General features: G+C 40.1%; 1 protein-coding gene across 2 annotated transcripts in view; it reads right to left on the reverse strand.

The window, feature by feature from the left end:
- Positions 1-2,878: 2,878 nt before the first annotated feature.
- LOC124157658 (hemicentin-1) overlaps positions 2,879-19,488 on the reverse strand; it is a 343,095-nt gene continuing 326,485 nt past the window's right edge. The window contains exons 5-13 of one of the 2 annotated variants that reach the window (XM_046532586.1): positions 10,645-11,482; positions 9,215-9,549; positions 8,364-8,989; positions 7,530-7,926; positions 6,717-6,885; positions 6,223-6,422; positions 5,467-5,931; positions 5,354-5,376; positions 4,802-4,908 (exon numbers count right to left, since the gene is read on the reverse strand). In XM_046532586.1, coding sequence (XP_046388542.1) covers positions 4,888-4,908; positions 5,354-5,376; positions 5,467-5,931; positions 6,223-6,422; positions 6,717-6,885; positions 7,530-7,926; positions 8,364-8,989; positions 9,215-9,549; positions 10,645-11,482 — 3,074 coding nt within the window. In that variant the 3' untranslated portion in view covers positions 4,802-4,887. Of the gene's footprint in view, positions 4,909-5,353; positions 5,377-5,466; positions 5,932-6,222; positions 6,423-6,716; positions 6,886-7,529; positions 7,927-8,363; positions 8,990-9,214; positions 9,550-10,644; positions 11,483-19,488 lie in introns of both variants that reach the window. The other variant, XM_046532585.1, reaches the window with a different exon arrangement.

Consider the following 19,488-nt stretch of genomic DNA (forward strand, 5'->3'; position numbering starts at 1 on the left):
CCTTGCAGCACCTTGCATTGAGACATTTTGAGGCTTTACGGAGATAAACTTTCAAATGTAAGCTAGAAAGCCTTCATTATTTTATTCTCTCGAGTAAGTGAACTTTTTCCGTAAAACTCCCAGGAGCTCAATAGATAAGACATTTAATGTTGGGCATCATTAGTAACACAGTGCTCATGCAAGCTTGTATAATTGTATAACTCATGCCAAAAATATAAAAATTTTGATATCCTGTAACATTTTTAAAGGACCATTAATGGAATATAGTGTGTGATTTCAGTTGCATTAGGAATACACTGTTCAGTTATACACACTTGTATGCCCTTTAAGTTAACAATCCATTTGCATAACAGTATTCAGTATATATATCCTATTCTCATCCAGAAATCTCTACTGTTTTGCCTGCTTTTCTCTTAAGAGCTGACCAAATGGTAAAGTTTTTCTACTTGCCAAGTTTAAATCATCTGCTTTAATAATGGATCTTCCTTCTAAAAGCTTTACGCAACATCGACTTTAGTCTACGACGATGTGATTAATCTTCTATCCATCAGTGCCTATGAGCCCTCCATAACTAGCTTATCGAGAGAGCCTGCTCATCGGCAAACCTCACTGATTTCAGCATAAATCCCTTCCCATTTAATTTCAGCATCTAACTCTTCCCTCACCTACCTTACCATCTTTCACATATAAGCACTAATTAGCAAGGGTATTAGTGGATATAGCCTTGTCTCAACCCTCTGCCTATGCTTGCCCTCGCTTATACTTGATCGGGATATCTTCACTCTAGTGCAGTTTGAGCCACATACAGATTAAAAATGAATCATATACCCAGTCTTCACCTATATGATCATGAGACTACTCTTTAGCTTTACCCAGTCCACTTTGTCAAATGCTTTTTCAAATAGACTAAGCAAATGCATGTACATACCGAGGCCCGTCGCTAGCTGATCTGGCACCCGGGGCAAACTGGGATCCCCCCCCCCACCCCATAACATTGTTATATCTGCAATCGGGAGATTTGAAAATATAATTGAAAACATTTTCATAATAAAGATATTTTATTGATTATGAAAGTAAAGGAGCTCTTTCGCTGTGTTGAAGAGAGCTGAGAGCGCCACAAAGCGGATAACGTTGTTAGTCAAAATTTAAAAAAATTTAGTCGGCGAGCACGGTGCGCCCCCAACTTGCTGCGCCCAGGGCAAAATGCCCTGGTTGCCCCGCCCTCGCGACGGGCCTGTACATACCTGTCATACTCCTTTATAGGTTCCTCTTTACTAGTATTCTCATCATTGGTATCGCATCACCGGTTGACTTCCCTTTCCTCTAACCAAGCATAGAGTCACTCAAGTAATTATTTGCCTGCTCTTCCATTAATTTCTCTATAATCCAAACATTAAATCCATTCCACATGTCATAGGGCATCTCCAGGTTAACAGATGCTATGAAAGTTGGTTTGTTCTTCTCCATTCTCTTCTCTTTCAGCAGCTTAAAGGACAAAATTGCTTCTCCTGTGCCCTTGCTTTTTCTTATATCCGAATTGGCCCTCATCCCGAATTTATTGTGCTCTTGGTTCTATTCTTCTGAAGACGATTCTTGTCAGTATCTTTGAAGTATTTGTCATCAGGCTTAAGGTCCTACACTCTTCATCACACTTCTCTCTTCTTTTTGGGAATAGGAATGCTGTTCTTCTTGAAAAGCCATTTGGTCTATCTCCTGTTGAATACATCTCACCAAAAGCTTTATACAGCTGAGTTTAAAGTCTTCTCTCCTGTAATTCTGATTAGCTCTGCAGGATGTCGTCTAAATGCTCTCCATTTCCTTCCTTTTTGATTAGCCATATAGCAGCCGCCTCCAAGCTAAACATCTACCATGGAGTACGCCTATTCAAACACAAGATTTGGTTCAAAAATTTTGCGGGAGTCATGCTGAGCATGTTTAATTTTTTGTACTTACTGGTAAACTTGCCAATTCAGTTGTTGTTAATTGAAACATTCCCATTGAAAATAATCGTATGCTTTCCCTGCCGGTGAAAACTTTTTGGGTTTTCCAAGGGATGGGTATAATGACTGGATTGCTGCTTGGTCACATGATCCTGAAAAAATCCACTGCTGGCATGGATGTGTTCATATACTTTGCTGACTCAGCTTTATGGAATTTTACCGATGATGGGAGTGGTTATGAGTTTGCTATTTTCTACCCAACAAAGGGTTTATTCTACGAATTGGCTTACTGTGCACTTATCAAGGGTAAAACTCCAACAATATAATGACACATTAAGGGTCGAAAATGGTTCAGTGAATGAACATAATCAGTTTTCACAGCTGCAATGTCATTATTGTTGCAGTTGTACCCTTGATAATGAATCAGTAAACCAGATGGGAGAAATGAGAATTGTGTATGGAAAATTACTAAGGCTTTACCTCTCCTATCACTTTCCGCATCATAATTCTAGCATACTTCTAAGGACTTGCCAATAAGTGAACCTCACCAGCAACTCCTTCAAACATTTCCATGAACTCCTGATGTCTTCAAAACTGGGCAACAGATTAGAAACCAATGAAGTTATTGGTTTCTAATACATGTATCAGCTTACTTATAATCCTGCAAGTTTCTTCTTCAAGTCAATTCTCTTCAAGGAATTTTTGGAAAATTTTATACAAGTTTTCTGAAGGCCTTGTCAATATTTTCTCGTGCAGGAAAAAAATCACCTGCTGGTGAAAGAAGTACATGCATAGCCATATTTTTCATTTCATTTGCTGAAATTCTTTTCGCTCTCATTTTTTTAAAGTATTGATAGTATGGAGATAATATAAAAGCATGCAGGAGGATCTATTTATTTAATGGATTTTCAATGTATTTGAAATGAAAGAGCAAGAAATATATGTCGATGACAGGAGTCTTTAATATACATGATGGTAATCCAAGAACTACAACACTTTCACAGACTTTACAGGAACAGAAACAATTATATACACTGAAAGTGTGATCTTGGAATTTTTCCAGGACACATGATTTCTTTACAATGTTTGTTGGGCATCACTGAAACACAGTGTTAATACAGGCTTGTATAACTGTAGAAGAAATGTTGACATCCAGCTGCAATCTACATAAAAATCAAAATTAGATATACAATATCATTTTTACAGCACCAATGATGAAATATTGTGTTTGAGTACAGCTGGATTAGGAATGCACTGTTAAGTACACACATTTATATATTAATATTTATATTTCTATAAGAAGAAGGCTACATATTCATGAATTTATCAGTGGATACTAACTCAGTGCATACAATCTATTTATCTATTTTTTCTCCTCTGACACAATGAGATTTTATTGGTTTTATAAAAACAACCAAATGAAACATTTGAGATCAGTTAATGAAAAGTGTATCTGTTGTTTCCGAAAGAAATCTCTTTCATTTAAATAAAAACTGAGTCCTATACAATAAAAGTAAAACAAAAGTCAACAAATATGACTGGACGGTGGGAGTACTTCAAAATCCCAACTGCAAATTGCACCCTGGCAGTAAAATTTCAAGCATAATTTAATCCACATATAATAATTTTTTAAAGGGTTCACCACTCCGAGTAAAATCCCACACAGAACATATCACACTGAATATATGTACAAAAAAATAAAAGAAGCACAAACACTTGGGATGCACCACAGTAACAAGGCTGCATCTCTTGATCTTCTTCTCCCCCATCCAAATACCATTCTTTGAGCACATTCTCAATAAATCTATAAAAGTATAAAACCAGTCTCCTCTCAACTTTAGCTTTCTTCATTTTTAATGTCTCTCCTTCCCTCTAATGTTTCATAAAGTCAATGACCAGTCAATGCACACCACTTTGCACTTCAGCCGTGGTCAATCAAAGGTCTTTGAGTCATATGACACATAAAACACTTATATTGCACAGTGCACAATGGCACTCTCTTTGGGGTGAGCCAAACTTTTTTGTGTACACTATGTAGAACACTCACTAGTGACAACAAGCCTTTGCACAGTTAACCACAGCACAGATACTAGCCGATACACCTAGATAATTTTTGGTTGACTACGTACATGTGGCCGATTAATTTGTAAAAGATTGATAAAAGCTGGCAAAGACAATGTAAATTGGATTATTTCTGCAATAAGGTTATCAACATCAAAAAACATCATCTGTTAGGAAATTTAAAATGCGGCAGTAATTTAGATGTTTGATCATGTATAATCTTAGTGGTAGGTATTTCTGGCGCTGGAAAACATCAATGACAGACCATAGATAAGACAAAAATTTGGGGAATGGACACCATCCAGAGACTTAAGCAGGTTGTTATACCTATGGTCCATTTTAATGCAGACCCTAGTTTGCTCATGGGATTTGCATATGACCAATACATTCACTACTGTGTGGAATGCGGCCATCAACACTTTTTGATAAGGTCAGAATAAATCAAGCTTGCTAAAACGCAAGCCTACAATTGTCTGATAACAATTATCTTCCCTGATTCATCACAGAAAAGAAACTCGCCACTCGAAAGTTAGCACTGACTGGAACAATATGCTTGCTGCTTCTTGATTCCATTTGCACTTGCAAGCACACAGCACATGTGCGTCGTAATTTTGGGACAAACATGGTCAAAGCTTCCAACTTGCAGACTATTCAATGAATTAAATCCATGGCTAGAATGATAACTCACCATGCTTATCCATAATTGTAGATCAAAGGAATTGATCCTTGTTCAACATTACTCAGACAATTATTTCTCGTATGACTCTCCTGTTGCGTGAATTTGGGGTAGAGTAACCACTTTCTAGGCTCTCATCGAAAGAAAGAGACACATGCTGGGTCTTGTTTTCATCACTATCCTGGTCCAAGTACGGATCAGGAAGACCGCTCACATCATGGTATGGGGAATCTGTAGAAACAAGATGTAATTTTTTAGTCTACTCATAAAACTAGGCATGCGTGACAGCAAAAAATTTCAAGCAATTGTATTCCATTTCACACAACATGCATTTCATATCCGTAATGTGCCCATGAAAATAACAAGCTTGCATTATGCATGTGATTCGTAAGAGATTTACTTCACTTGTGATCTTTCAACTACTTCCATATTTCATCTTGCTATCTAACAACTATCACCATTTGTACATTTGTACACAACAGTGTAAAACAATAACAAAAAAAATCAGTGAAAATATTTTTGACACAAACGAGTAACGTTTGTGAGAGCAGTGGAGATGACTAATATTTGTATGTACACAATTAACTATTCACACAAAAGAAACATCACGAACAATATTTACAGCAAAAAACATAGGTAGTCTACATAATGAGAAAAAGTAGGTTTTTTTCCATACCTGCTGTCCTTCCTCAGTTTCGGCTAGCATTATTAGAATAGAATAGGGATGAACAATATTTTTGTATGAAGTATATGCTACATTATTGTAAGGATAGTCATTTCTTTACATACCTATGTGGTCCATCCTCTTTTTCTGCTTGTGAATCGGTGCATAGGCATCATTGGGTCCTCCACCGTTTGGTCCCATGTAGTCTCGGTTACGTTGGTTCAAGTAGTCTTCTCCTTGTGACATTGGCTGCATGGCTCCAGATGAGGGGGTGGCAGAGGACGGAGGTGGGGGAGGATAGTGGCCATAGTCATCGCCTCCATAGCTTCCAATGTGGTTGGGAGGGGGTCCAAGAGGGTCGTAAGCATATGGTCGCTCAGGATGGTGGTGCATCGGCAGTCCCTGTTGTTGTCCTATCATTGGCTGTGCAGCCTGGATGTGATGGCCATGCTGTATGTCTCCATTTGGTCCACCTCCAATGCTGCTTCCCCCACCTCCATTTTTAACTTGCCAAAGTGAATCCTGTGAGTTTACTGAACCACCATTGTTGGAATTGGAGTAACTGTTATCCATGTATCCCATATTGACCCCTAAAAAGGACCAGAGATGGAATTAATTCTAAAATTTTTAAAGATCACAAAATGAATATTGTATAAATTTACATATTTTTACCATGCAAAATCAACTTATTAAAATTTTTAGAGAAAATTTCAAAATATGAATACAGCACGTACATGATACCCATTTCAGCTAGTAAGCTTTTATTTGGCCATTGAAAAAATTAAACAAAAATTGGAAAGATGCATTATTCATTACTGTAACATTTCACAAGTTAACAAGGTTACTTTTGCCAACGAAAATTTTAATAAAATAATCCTTACATTCTCCGCCGTTGATGTTGTTGCCAGTTTGTGGGTTTCCATGGTAACCATAGCCATTCTGACCACTTCCTCCATTGTAAACTGGATTTTTTGATGTGTCATCTCCCACCAGATCCATTGACTGCTCAAGTCCTTTATTCTCCATGCCACTTGGGTAGTAAGGAGGGGGAGGTTGCTGCGCCACAATATTAGGTCTAACACTGCAATTAAAACATAAAACTACTTTTAGCTCATAGAAAACATGCTAATAGAATGCATTAAAAAAATAGAACTTCTCTACATAGTTGACAATTGAGATTAATTTTGGTCGTTGAAAAAAAATTCTGTTTCTTTTCTCATTATCATACGACACATTTTGTCTTACTGACATTTCTATTCACCTTAGTTGGGTATTAAATATGCTTTTAAAAAACCAGTTATGTAAATGGATCAAATGAAATTCAATAATAAACATAGTGTCAGTTGTATTTAATATAGTACTATAAAAAAATTACCTGGATGATTCCATTTCATATTCCTTCTTGACTTTCTTTTGGTTTCGTTTGCATCGGCAGAATATGAGCAGCAGTCCAACAAACAGCACGAACACAACACACGAAACAATAATAGCAATCAAGGTAGGGGTGGGAAGAAATGCTGCTTCTTTGATGTAAGATGGTCCAACTGCAAAAAAATGTTGATGGAATTTAGATACAGTTTAGATGAGGTCTCCTCATGTCTAACCTAAACTAATTTTTAAAGAAAGCTAATCATTGAAATTAATTAGCATGCTTTAACTAAAGTGAGAAGTTATAATCTATTCATGCAACAAGGACTGCAAAGACATTATCATGCAAAACTGTCTTTTTCATGTCTTGTAGTGAATTAAAAGCAGCCTCCACTTTTCTATCCCGCTATGTTCACAAAACCTATGACAAGAAGTGGAATGATGAAAACTAATCATTCCTCTCACTATGGACGAGATTCATATAAATACACCCTTCTATAAAAAAAGAGACATTCTTTTTACTGAGAAAATTGAATTAATGGTTGAAAATGCATGTACAAATAGTGCTTAACTATTCCAATTTCATTACAATTCATAGCAGTTTCAGTACCTTTATCATCACCGTATACAATGAATTAGAGGTGTTACATTTCACCCAATATATGTAAGAGGATTAAAAGTGAGATTACAAAAATGGGGACTAACTGTGCTTGGTTCTTATTAGATCAAATTTTGGGAAATATTTCCCATGACTAATGCCTGAACGATAGCAATAGGTGATTTATTTTGTTAAAACAATGTCAATTTAAGCAATACTCACTTTCTGCATCAACATATTCTCCACAAATGTCTTGGTTTGACTGTAGGCAGAGCCGAACACGAACTTGGCGTTCCAAGCCAGAGGGAGGAGTTGTGTGCACCATGATCGCACCAAGTCCAGCAGAAATGTCTTCAATGTCCCGGTCTGGAAGGGCAACTTCTCGGTGAGTGGTCCCAGAGATTGCAACTGTCTCTACATGATGCCATTCTCCAGTCCGCTCATCAGTAGCTTCAATGACACCTACAAACTGCAAACAGCTACTGGCAATATTGATTGTGACAACACGGGATTTGGGATCGTATGTCACCCTCTGTGGCTCAGGCAATCGATCAACCTTGGTAGTGGCAGTCACCTCATCAGAGTAGTTGCTGTTTCCTTTGGTGTTGTAAGCCTTGACCTAAGGGACAAAAATGATCAGAAAAGAATTATTATTAGAAAAGGAAAAGGTGACTTGCAATGAGTGGGTCTTTATCGCACACAATTAAGTTTCACATAACTAAGTTTACTTCATAATCTAAGAGAATATTTGAAGCTTCAGCTGGTGAAAAAGTTCTACCACTCGTTAACTTTTTGCAACATCCATGTATTTATATTCTACTGATATGTGCATATATTAAGAGCATCAAGTAAGCTTTTCAAAAAAGGCAACAAAAAATTGCTCCGATGTAGTCAGCAACATGATTGCCAGAAAAACTATTGAACCGTAGTAAAAGCTAACAATTAAATTTCCTCTCCTCTGTGAAACACAGCTTGTTGCTGTCATATCAATTTGTTTAAAATCAAGAGAAAGAGACACTTAAAATTTTCAAGAAACTCAATAGACTTTGTAATTACCTTAAAAACATAGGTGTGATGTTGTTGCAAGGAGGTCACATTGCATGGATTGTTACGTTGACAGTCATATTCCTCCCATCCACCAAGTATCACATCCCTGCCATCTGTGCTCGGGACTGCATTAGCTCCAATTGAATTGTAAGACCTTCCATTATATCCAAACTGAGGCTGGCAGTCGGGCGACTCATCATTGGCTCCGATCTTGCGGTATGCAATAAAGTACTTGGTATTGTGGATGCCTCCATCAAAGCCAGGAGTCCAGCGTAAGGAAATAGTACCAGGGCCGAGTGGGGTGGCAGAGGGGACTCCAGGTCTCTCTGGTGGTCCTTTAGGTTGAAGCCTAAGCGATGCCTTTAAGGCACCCATACTATTTGCGGCACGACAAGAGTACTCTCCATAATCTGACTCCCAGACACCTGCAATATGTAGGACGCTGCGATGGATATCTCCAGGCAATGCAGTTGTGTTTACAGCGTAGTGATTATTTGACTTGGGATCCAAAGACATGCCAGCAAAGCTCCACTGGAACTCAGGTTTGGGGTATGCTTGCACCTCACAGACAATGTAGCCAGCTTCACGAATGTCATAAGCAACCTTGTTGTACTGATGAAGGGCAATAGGAGGATCTGAAATTGGTAATTAAAGAAACACAAAATTAAAATTTGAAGTTCTAGACTGTGGAAAGAAAGATATTATTACCTCTAAAAAATGATCACAAAATAATAATCAAATAGAATTATCAAATTTTATCACAACTTGTAAGATCAAAATAGTGATAAAATTCCCTAGAATATGAAAGCAAGTCTAATACTAATAGCATAAGGCCTTCGCATAAGCTTAAGTTTACTTACGCTCAATTCTCAGTTGCATGATAGACTCAGCCCGTTTGACTTCATTCTCAAAGACACAAGAATATCGGCCTCGGTCAGAGGGAAGCAGTCGGTCACCCTGTGGGCGCCCTGGTCCAGTGAAATACAAAGTGCTCTGCACTGTTACAATGCCAGCCCTTCCTTCCGATTCCTCTTGAGTGGTCTTGTACAGTTCCACTGCTCCCATCTCACTTTCAATTCCTTCTCCAAGAGTTGAACCAGCAACAGCGATCTCCTCAGAATCTTTCAACCATCGAACTATGGGCCTGGGTTTTCCTTGAGCGGCACACGTAACACTCAGATTGGTATCTCCAGCCCTAGGTGGAAGAGTGGATGGAGAAAGTTAATTCTCTGCATATAACAATAACTATTCACCGTAACAACTCATTAGGTTTTGACAACAAGGGGTGGTTTGTTATAATTCATTCCAGTATTACTATTGTTCAAATTTCACAATCATATTTAATGTACTTTATTTATTAACAGATTTATCATATTAAAACCAATTTTGTATTCTGATGAAATAAAATTTTACTTTTTAATCATAGAATTTTGCCTTTAACCACAATTTTTTGTATTTTTACATTTCATATTCATGACAATGGCATTGTTATAAAAGTAGCCAATCCTAAATTATAATTCATTCAAACCAGAATAATTATTTTTTATAAATTCCCATTATTTTCATTTCTAACCAGAGGTATAGTTTTCAAAACGTCAATATTGAAAAAATAAATTTTCTCAACCAGTGAAAGGATTGAAGAATAGGCTGTTAGCAGGGGTGCCGAGTTAAAAAAAATATTTGGGGGGCTCTTACCGGGGGTCTTGCCCCAGGAAATTTTATAAACAGTGAGTTTTAAAGTTTTTAAAGCATTTTATAAGAGCCATATGATCAACATTAGAACCCTGAAAACTCGACTCTCGATAACTCAACACTCCAGGGAAAATCGACAAGTCTCATACATTTTTTCCTCACCCCCATAACGAATTTTTGAGGGGGCTAGGCCCCATAGAGTCGGCGCCACTGTCTGGTAATATTCGAGTGGTAGGAATAGAAGGCGATTTGGAGGAAGAGGAAAATTAACAAGGAAGTGCCTGACTTAGGGGAGAAGAGCAAATTTCTGAATGGTGAGAAGGTAGAGAGTTTGGCTAGATCTTGTGTTATCTAGGCTAGATCTTGTCTTGAAAGATGATTGAATAGTAAAGACTGAGGCAAAGGGTGTATGGGTTATCAAGGAAGGGAATGTTAATGAATTGAGGAAAGTAATCTGAATGTTGAAGTACAGTAAAATTGGGCAGGAACAGGCCTACAGGTTTTTAGGTTCATGTTTAACATTATCCTTTCATATCAACCAACCCAAAAACAAAAATAAACATTTATAAAAAAGGAAAGTAAAAAAATTGTAACTTACTTCCTGGTGACATGAGGTTGCAGCTTGGACATGAAGCGTGGAGGTTGGTGAACTCTCAACAGGACAGATGCAATGGTTCCCATGCCGACATCGTTCGAGGGCTGGCAGTGATAGGTTCCCTCGTTTGTCAAATGCGCCGTCGTGATGGTGTACTGCGCACCGGTCGCCACAGCTGTCTCGGAACCCTCCCTCCACCACCTGAACTGGGGAGCGGGCCATCCGGGAGGATTCGCAGAGCAAGTCAGGGTCACACCACCACCTTCCACGGCCACGGGTCGATCCGGAGTGATCCTGGCCTTTCCTGGACGGTGCCTGACCCTCAGGGTCAGGGTCGCGTTGCCCGATCGCCTTCCGGATGGTGAGGTGGAGAGGACGTTGACGGCCTTGCAGACGTAGCGACCGGCCTCGAGGGCCGAGACCCTGGTGAGTCTCAGGGTGGACCCTGATTGTCTGAACTCTGGGCTTCCCTCCCGGAACCATTCGACGGAAACCGGAGGTGGGTTCGCGGAGACTTCGCATCTTGCCGTCACGGCGTCGCCTTCCTCTGCTTCCCTCGACTGCTCCACGGTCACCGTGGGTCCGTGCAGCACGTCCAGTGATAAGGTGGCGTCTCCGGGGCGACCCAGGCCGTTGTCGGCGGAGCAGGTGTAGGCGCCGGCCTCGGTGAGCGAGACCCTCCGCAGTGTGTGCGTGGGAGAAGAGGAAACGTAGCGGCCGTTGCGGGACCATCGGATGCCGTTTGCTGGAGGCTTGGCGTCCACGGAGCACTGCAGCACCGCGGTGCTGTCCACCTCGACTCGGAGAGGGTTCTCGGGGCCCACCTCAACTCGGGGATAGTCTGGAAGGGAGAAAAAAATGAGGTCAGAACAGCGAAGGGGGAAAACAGAATTGATTATATCATGGCTAGTGGAGTGTACAGACCGCACCCAGTGTCATAATTAAATGTGTTGACACCAGCATTAAAAAAATAACAGCTTATGGTCACTCTATAAAAGTTGATGCCAGAAATTAAAGCATCTAGGCCGTTTTACAAGGGGCACGGAATTGCGCAGGTTAGAACTCGATTAATTTCCCTTTATGGCGCGGCATTGCGCGAATGCACGAACGAAATTAGAACGGGATATTTCGCTATCTCACGTCAAAGCAATCTCTCATGTGTTCCAGCAATTCACCACTTTACACGACGCAATTTTGACTGCGCCTTCGTACACACGTCATGTTGTGCAAGTACGTGCCCCGTGTAAAACGGCCAGCCTGTTACACGATAAAAGTAAAAATGATTCCTTCGAAGAACTTTTGGCCAGAACAGGCCCAAGTCCACTTAGCAGGAACTAAGAACGAACCCTTTTATGTAAATTTTTGAGGTTAATAGTACTGTTTCTTCGATTAAAAAAATTAAATATATTTACCGACGTACAGAATATGTGACTCGTATCAAAATTAAACTGAATGGACTAGAGCTTTTTTGGATTTCAGGGCTTAAATTTATATGGATTATAGGCTTAGTTCTACAATAAAAGTTATAATTGATCCATTGATTTATGATTTATCTATGAATTTATGAGTGATCAATTCCATTGATCGTGGAAAAAGAGAGTGTTAAAACATCGCGTGTATAGTAGAGCCTCCAGGAGGGTGTGGGGCCTCAGAGTGTGAGATTATAGATGACAACGAGCCTATTAGCTGTATATTTCAATACGCATTTTGGGTGGCACATTATTTTTGTAAGCTTAACTAATAAAAAATACAATAGCAAATATTTCATAAACTCGTACTCATCTTGCATTCCATTTCAGAAAAAGTAAACTACTCTGTGCACAATAAGAATAATGACCCAGAATAATAAATTCCTTCGTCGACTTCAATTTAATTATTATTTAGCATAAAATCCTTGTTGCCTCCGTGGACCAAAAATAAAAAATACATGCCATAAAAACTACATAAAAAATTTACAGCCTTGTTCCATTTAGCCATCAGTTCCCTTAACGCTTCATATTTACACATACTTAGGGACTTGATATCGAAGTGCTTTATATCAGGGCTGGGACTTCTCGCTGCAACGTTTACCGAAAGTCTGTCGCATTAATTCCAGGTCGAGGCAAAGCAAAGCGAGCAAAATCGATTGCGAACAATACGTATTTCCAAATTTTCCGGTGCATGCCCTGGCGGAAAAGAATCAGGGAACCGGACTGATTAGAGGGGCACTCTGCTAACTAGATGGCGACAAAACATTTTTTCCGATTACAACGCACGGCCCCGATAAAGTAATAAATCCGAGGCTTAAGCGTTGGGGGCGAGGGCCAATCACGGAGGCAGGACAGCATTACGTGAGGAGTATTCCCGATGACAGTAAATTTCGGTGGTGGGAGGCGTAATTAAATAACCGATTACACACCGCGCTTCCGACGCAAAAATTATAATCGCAGTGCACACAAGAGTGCTTGATTGAATATTAAAAAGTTGGCGCTCATCTGAAAGCGCACGCATTAGGTCTCATTACCAAAACATATAATTAAATGGGATTCGCTTCCATTGCTGTTGAACGTGGTCGGAGTTAGAAATCACGGATATGAGCCGAAAAAGTGAAAAATAATCCGAAAAAAGTGAAAGGGGAAGGCGGATTTATTGACAAAAAAAAATTCAGTCCCTCTGCATCATTGTTTCTGCAACTCTCGGAGCGTTTTATCCATTCAGTTCCAATGATTTGCGACTCGAGAGGCGATTTTTTTCCCGGCTGATGGATGGCACTGCACGTTGCTTCAGTCCTCACAAACATAGCTGCCCCCATCTCTCTCTCTCTCTCTCTCTCCAACACAGGATAACCGGAGCGAGTAAGCTGACAGGTCGTGTATAGCGTCGTTTGCTGGCCCGTCGTCACCGTAGAGCGCACGGCGCTCAAACAATGTGCCTTATGTGGGATGGAAATTTAGGGGAAAGCCATTATGTAGTGGGCACTTGATGTCAAATTGATTAACTTGCGTTAATAGGCGTGTGGGTGAAAGTAGACAAGGGCAGTCGTTCGGAAAGATGCTAATGCTCAGGTTGCGGACGAGAGCGGGTAATTTGCTCACATCATCATGGGGCGCCCATCGGTGATGTCCCGATGGGATTGCAGTTTGCTATAGAATTGGCTGAAGCTTTGCGCTGTCGTGACTCACGCGCGTAGTCAAGAGTAGGGCAAAAGGGTATCTCTTTGGGGCTAAAATGAAACTAATGAAATGTGAAAACACGGTTAAACGCCATCGGAATTCGAAAGTGGAGAGTATTCGTCCAAAAGAAAATGCAACACGTGAATAAATTGACCTTTGTACTTTATGTTATAATTTATGATGAAAGAGTACGTGACACAACAGTGGCTATTCACTAATAAAAGGAGTACAAAAATAAAGCTCTATGCTCCATATTGCGTGACATAAATAAGCACTTAAAAAGGCATCACGAATCATTCTCAGTTATATTGAAACGTTTTTAATTTTCGCGCAGACAATTCATTTAATAAAATATCCCCAGCACACACTTAGCATTTTTTTTAGCTTTACTCGAGATACTTTTCAAAATAGCGGCGTATTCAACTTTGTATAATCAATTACATGTGGAATACATCAACGACTGCCGTTTGTTTTATTATACCTTAAAACTAGGCGCATATTTTACTGTATCAATAGCAACGAACATGGAAGTAATAATGAAACAATTAAGACTATTTCTATTACGAACGTTAGAATGAGGATACATTTAAGTTCCTTTGCGTATTCCTCATCCTTTTCTTGGCATGTTGTTGGGGATTAATTATGTAGAGATATTTAATTTTTCCAAGATTTCCCTAAGGCTAACGAACTTTGTTTTTTTACTTTCCATATTTATCGTGCTGCGAACTTCATATAATATAGCCCTTTCCTTTTTCACATTTACTATTCTTTTCTTAACAAGTTCCCTGTCCTGGGAAAGAATTTGGACGGGGAAAGTCACTATCTAAATCTATCTAATTTAACGATGGTTGTTTTTATAAAGGGATAAACTATGATGAAAGATCAAGTTTGGTTAACGAGGTTTTCTATAACAGTCATCAAGACTTTTACACGGTCAATAAAATATATTTTATTTGGCCAATTTAGCTTTATAAATTCTCAATTACTACATTTCGAGGAATAAAATAGCCTGGTACCCTTGTTTTCTCGATTATGCAGCGTCCCTGGCAACAGAATGGAGACTTTTGAGAAAGAACCTAAAGAAAGAATTAGAGATTGTCGCAGACGTAAAAAAAATCACATAATCCCTTGAACTTTTTTCCCTAAAACTTTTTACCCCGCCACCTCTCCGTCCGATCCTCCATCGCATTACCCTTTTGCCTTTAATTACGCCCGCATTATCCTCACTCTCTCACTATTCACCTCCTCCTTCCCTGAGGATGAGTTTGAGGGGGGTTAGGAAAAAAAGTGAGGGCAGGATGAATAGTACTGGGGGAATCCATGAGTACCCACCGAGACGTAGGAATTCGGGTTCTGCTTCATATCTCTGGGGCAGTAGACCCTAATATCCCCTCGACCAATAGGAACCACGCCTCACAAGACCTCCCCATCCTTCTCCCCTATCGTCTCTTAACCTTCTCACCCCCTTCCCTCGCCGCCGATTGCCAATTTCTACGCCGGCTCGGGGAGGAAGGGTTGGTGAGATCCGTCTGGTACCACGGAGAAGGATAAAAAAATATAAGAGACGGGAAATAAAATGAAGTTGAGGAGAATTATTAGGAGGAGGAGATGTAAAAAAATAAGACATCGAGAAGGAATGCGAGAGTTGGTGGCGACCTATCTCAGAATGCATTATGACATGGCGGACGTTTTTAAATGGTCATTACCATAACGAAGGTATTTTAAGGGAAGCACTATTTCATCCGGAGGGGTAGAGAGGGTTATTATTATCCTCTCCTTCTCTTCATTTTCATCTATTCCTCCCACACGTTCACTATCTTTCTTCCTTTCCCTCTTACACGCACATTCGACTTCCTTTTTTTTCTTCGTTTACTTCGCTCGTAAATTATGGGGATTTGCTTCGGCGGGGCAAAAAGGTAGAGTTTGTACGAGAATATATCTACCAATATACAAACTGCACCATTAAATTCGTGCCATTCTTAACTCTCATTATGGGCACTTTAAGTTATGCAAATTTGGTACACAGAAGAAAACGTAATTTTTGTTAATGTTTACCAAATTGTGCGTTTAGACCCACATTATGGGGATCAGAAGATCACAATTTTTCATCCATTTTAATTTTTAATCAAGAAGTCCAGTGGCGTAGCCGGGAGGCGGCACAATAGGAACGTGCCCCTAAGTTTGTTCTTTGAGTAAAAGTTATTGATTATAGAAATTAGTTTTCCAAAAAAAACTCCTTTTTGCAAAATGATTTTTACATTCCAGTATATTTTAGTAAAACATCTCCACGACGATTCATCAATTGCGTAATTTTAAGTGTAAAAATATCATAAAATGTGATCGATAGAGATAAAAATGTTCACATTCTTCCCAGAGGAGGATTCTTTCCCCCCGATCCCCTGGTCGTGCTCCCCCAACCCTGTCCTTGGCTACGCCCCTAAAGAAGTCCCTAAAATTAAAGATAAATATGACAAGCGATTAATGGGAGAGCGTGTACATAAATGTTTTTACCAAAGGGTATTAAGGAAATGCGCGTAATTGATTGATTCCCGTCGAGATATGCGGGCTCGTCTCCTTGGCGCGATCGTCCGGCGCAGCGTGGGTCTCCCGGCTCCATCTCGTTCATAATGTATGCCCTGTCCGTTAAGGTTGTTGTTCTTTCCGCGGGAAAGCAATTTGGGATTAGTCGAGGAACAAATCATCGCCGTCGGGCTGAACGTGGCAGCTCTGAAATATTAAAAGCACGCGCCGTGCGTCGGGGCCTCCCTTCTCATCGCCCTTTCATCCGGGAAATCGCAGAAATTCGAATGAGCGTGCCACAGGGATGTTTGCATGGGACCTCAGGCGTTTCGAACTCGCCTATTTATCGGGGTATCGCGGATTCTGCGGTGGAAATCGATGGCACGGGTGGCGATAGCGTAAGAATAAATACAGGTGAACACATTACTCTTTTAATGAAGACGTCTAAGTTCAACCCTACAGAAAAATCATTTTTTTCTCCAACCAGTAATTTTTTAAAGATAAATAACGATGCTACAGAAAGTAGATGGAGAAACCACTCAACTGCCTAAATTAATATAGTGTATCTTTCAATTATTAGGTACAAAGCAAGCTTCAAAAGGATGAAGAATTATTTCCTCGGATGAAAGTTGAGAAATTCACAATTCACGTATTTTCCCCGATGATTTTAGTACTAATCACTGATATCTCGCAAGTAAGACTCACTACACACAGTCACACTACATGAATTCAGATACACACATTATTAGTGTATTATTTTACGATTACTACCGAAATTAATGGGCAACCTCATTCATTACGGCGTATAAAAAGGATTTAATCATTTTTTTACCTTGGGGTGGAGGAAGGCCTAAGCAATGTGTTTACGGTACCTTAAATGATCCCTTTTTATATCATTATCATTATTTACCAATCGCATTGCCGCGGTCAAACAACACTTCCGCAAATTTCATTCTTCAGACGTCACAAACATACCCCGTTAACAACCTTTCTTTCTATCTGTAGTCCTTCAGAGAACACAAGGAGAGAAAAAATAAAGCTGTGGGCAGGCAAGAGTTTTCCACGGGGCAGAAGCTGTATCCCGGCCCCCACCCCCGTACGACGGTAACGTAAGGGGAAAGGGTGCAGCAGCGGTCCTCGGAGCAGAGGTACCCCTTTTCCACCGACCCCTGCACCTCTCTTTCCTTGCGGTCGACCCCGGGATGAAAAGCAGAGAAGGCTTCCATTTTCCCTCTTTTTCTCCTCCACTCCACCGCACCACTTCTCCCGCTTCGCTCTTTTTTACCGTTCCTTTCGGGGGACAAACGTGAAGAGAGTGGAGAAAAAGGGTGAAAAGAGACGAGAAAAGAGAAGGCGAGAGAGGACGGTCGCTTTCCAGTTTCCACGGTTTCCACACAGTTTTTCACGAGGTCTGCGGAGTTTTCTTTTCCGTCAGCAGCGCCCTCCTCTCTTTCAAAACTCACTTCGAAATAAAACTCCGCTCTCCGCCGCTTCCTTTTTCGATCCTCAAACCTCTTTTTCTCTCTCACTCATGCCCACTCATTTTTCATCTCTTCCACTCACTCCCTTCCTCCACGTGGTGAAACGCTCGCCGCCATCTTGTCCCGAAGGATGAAGTGCGACGGCGAGTTATGAACAGCGGCGGGATCAAGAGCGTGTATATCCCAATTCTATAAAGGCGCCGCCTTTGCGACCGCAGGATTTTTGTGAGCGAGCTTGCGCGCCAGAATGGGAGCTGTCGGCATTAAAAAGCTCACTTCACTTTAAAGAAACCCTTTCTTTAGCTCTGCCAACTTCCAGTTTCCACATCGCTCCAAACCATACAGCATGTAGCTGCCGTTTGGCTTGGATGCAATCGACAACGGTCATTGGAACTTACATTATATCATTTTGGACCATAAAATAGGTTCGAAATGCAAATAGGCATGAAGCAACGGGGCCAATTCCCGAGCGTCAAGGGCCAAAAAAAGGCTGCAAACTTCATCGTATTCCACAACTGTTTTTATTCACTCCGACTAGAAAATTGAAAATTTAGAACATTATTGCATAACGATTTAATTCGTGCAGTTGTTTCAATCCACAAAGCACCCGTCCATACCAAATTTCGTTCACAATAAGGCAATTACATGCACCAGATTTGTAGGATATTGGTGAAAATTGACATCAAAATGCAGATTTGACTACATTAAAACTAAATTTCAATTTTTCTTCCTGCGGTTTTCCTCCATTACTGGTGCTCAAGCAATAAGAAGGAAAGGGGGTCTCACACACTCCCTTGTGGCACTCTCAACTATACAACAGCCGAAACTATAAATGCAAGTTAACCGAAATTAAATTCCAATTATTTTCTCAGTGACGCTGAGTAAGGTCGGAGAAAATTCACCCCGCTCTCTCCGCATATTCTCGTGGGACGGAAAGTTCGAAGGACACTTTGCTGAGCGTAAAATGCTATTAAAGCAAGCGTGTTGTGGGGTATCTGATTCTAGAAACGCGGGGGAGGAAGCTATCGAGGCACATGGCGCTAAGGATATCAACTGAAGTTTGAGTGAAAGAAGGGTATGAATAGGAAAATATCACGAATATGAAATTACCATAATAAAAATTAGAAATTATAAATATCAAAAATATAGAATCGATTTCATACAAGTAATAGTGCACACCTGGAAATAACTTTTAGCCGATCAATTGAAAATTTCGCAAGGGTATCGTGAGTTTTGACGATCTTTAGCCATTACGCATAGCCATTATAATGACTTTAAGTGTAGTATAAGTATCACGAAAAACCCTGGGAAACATTATGAACTTGTGAACACCTGGAAAATATTTGGAAATATACTTTTGTTGATATTTTGAAATTTTCATTAGGATATCGCAGTTTTGACAACCTGAGGTAATTGAATGATAAAGAGGAGACGCAGGAAAATTATTATCGCGATGTAACCAAGGTATACTTTTTTCGGTTTTCTTGTGCCTGAATACCACCCATCTGAAGCAACAAAAACACAGATAGCTTTAAGTTCTGATAAGGCACATGAGACCATACAAACAGTTAATTTTCTATTTTACTGTGGACGAGAGAATTATTAAATAAATTTTTTGCTACGTTAACTAGACTCGATCGAGTGTCCGCCTGACGATAGGTCTTGAACAAACGGGACCGAACCGAGCCTGAATG

This window comes from Ischnura elegans, chromosome 4 (genome assembly GCF_921293095.1).
Source record: "Ischnura elegans chromosome 4, ioIscEleg1.1, whole genome shotgun sequence".
Classification (NCBI taxonomy): Eukaryota; Metazoa; Arthropoda; class Insecta; order Odonata; family Coenagrionidae; genus Ischnura; species Ischnura elegans.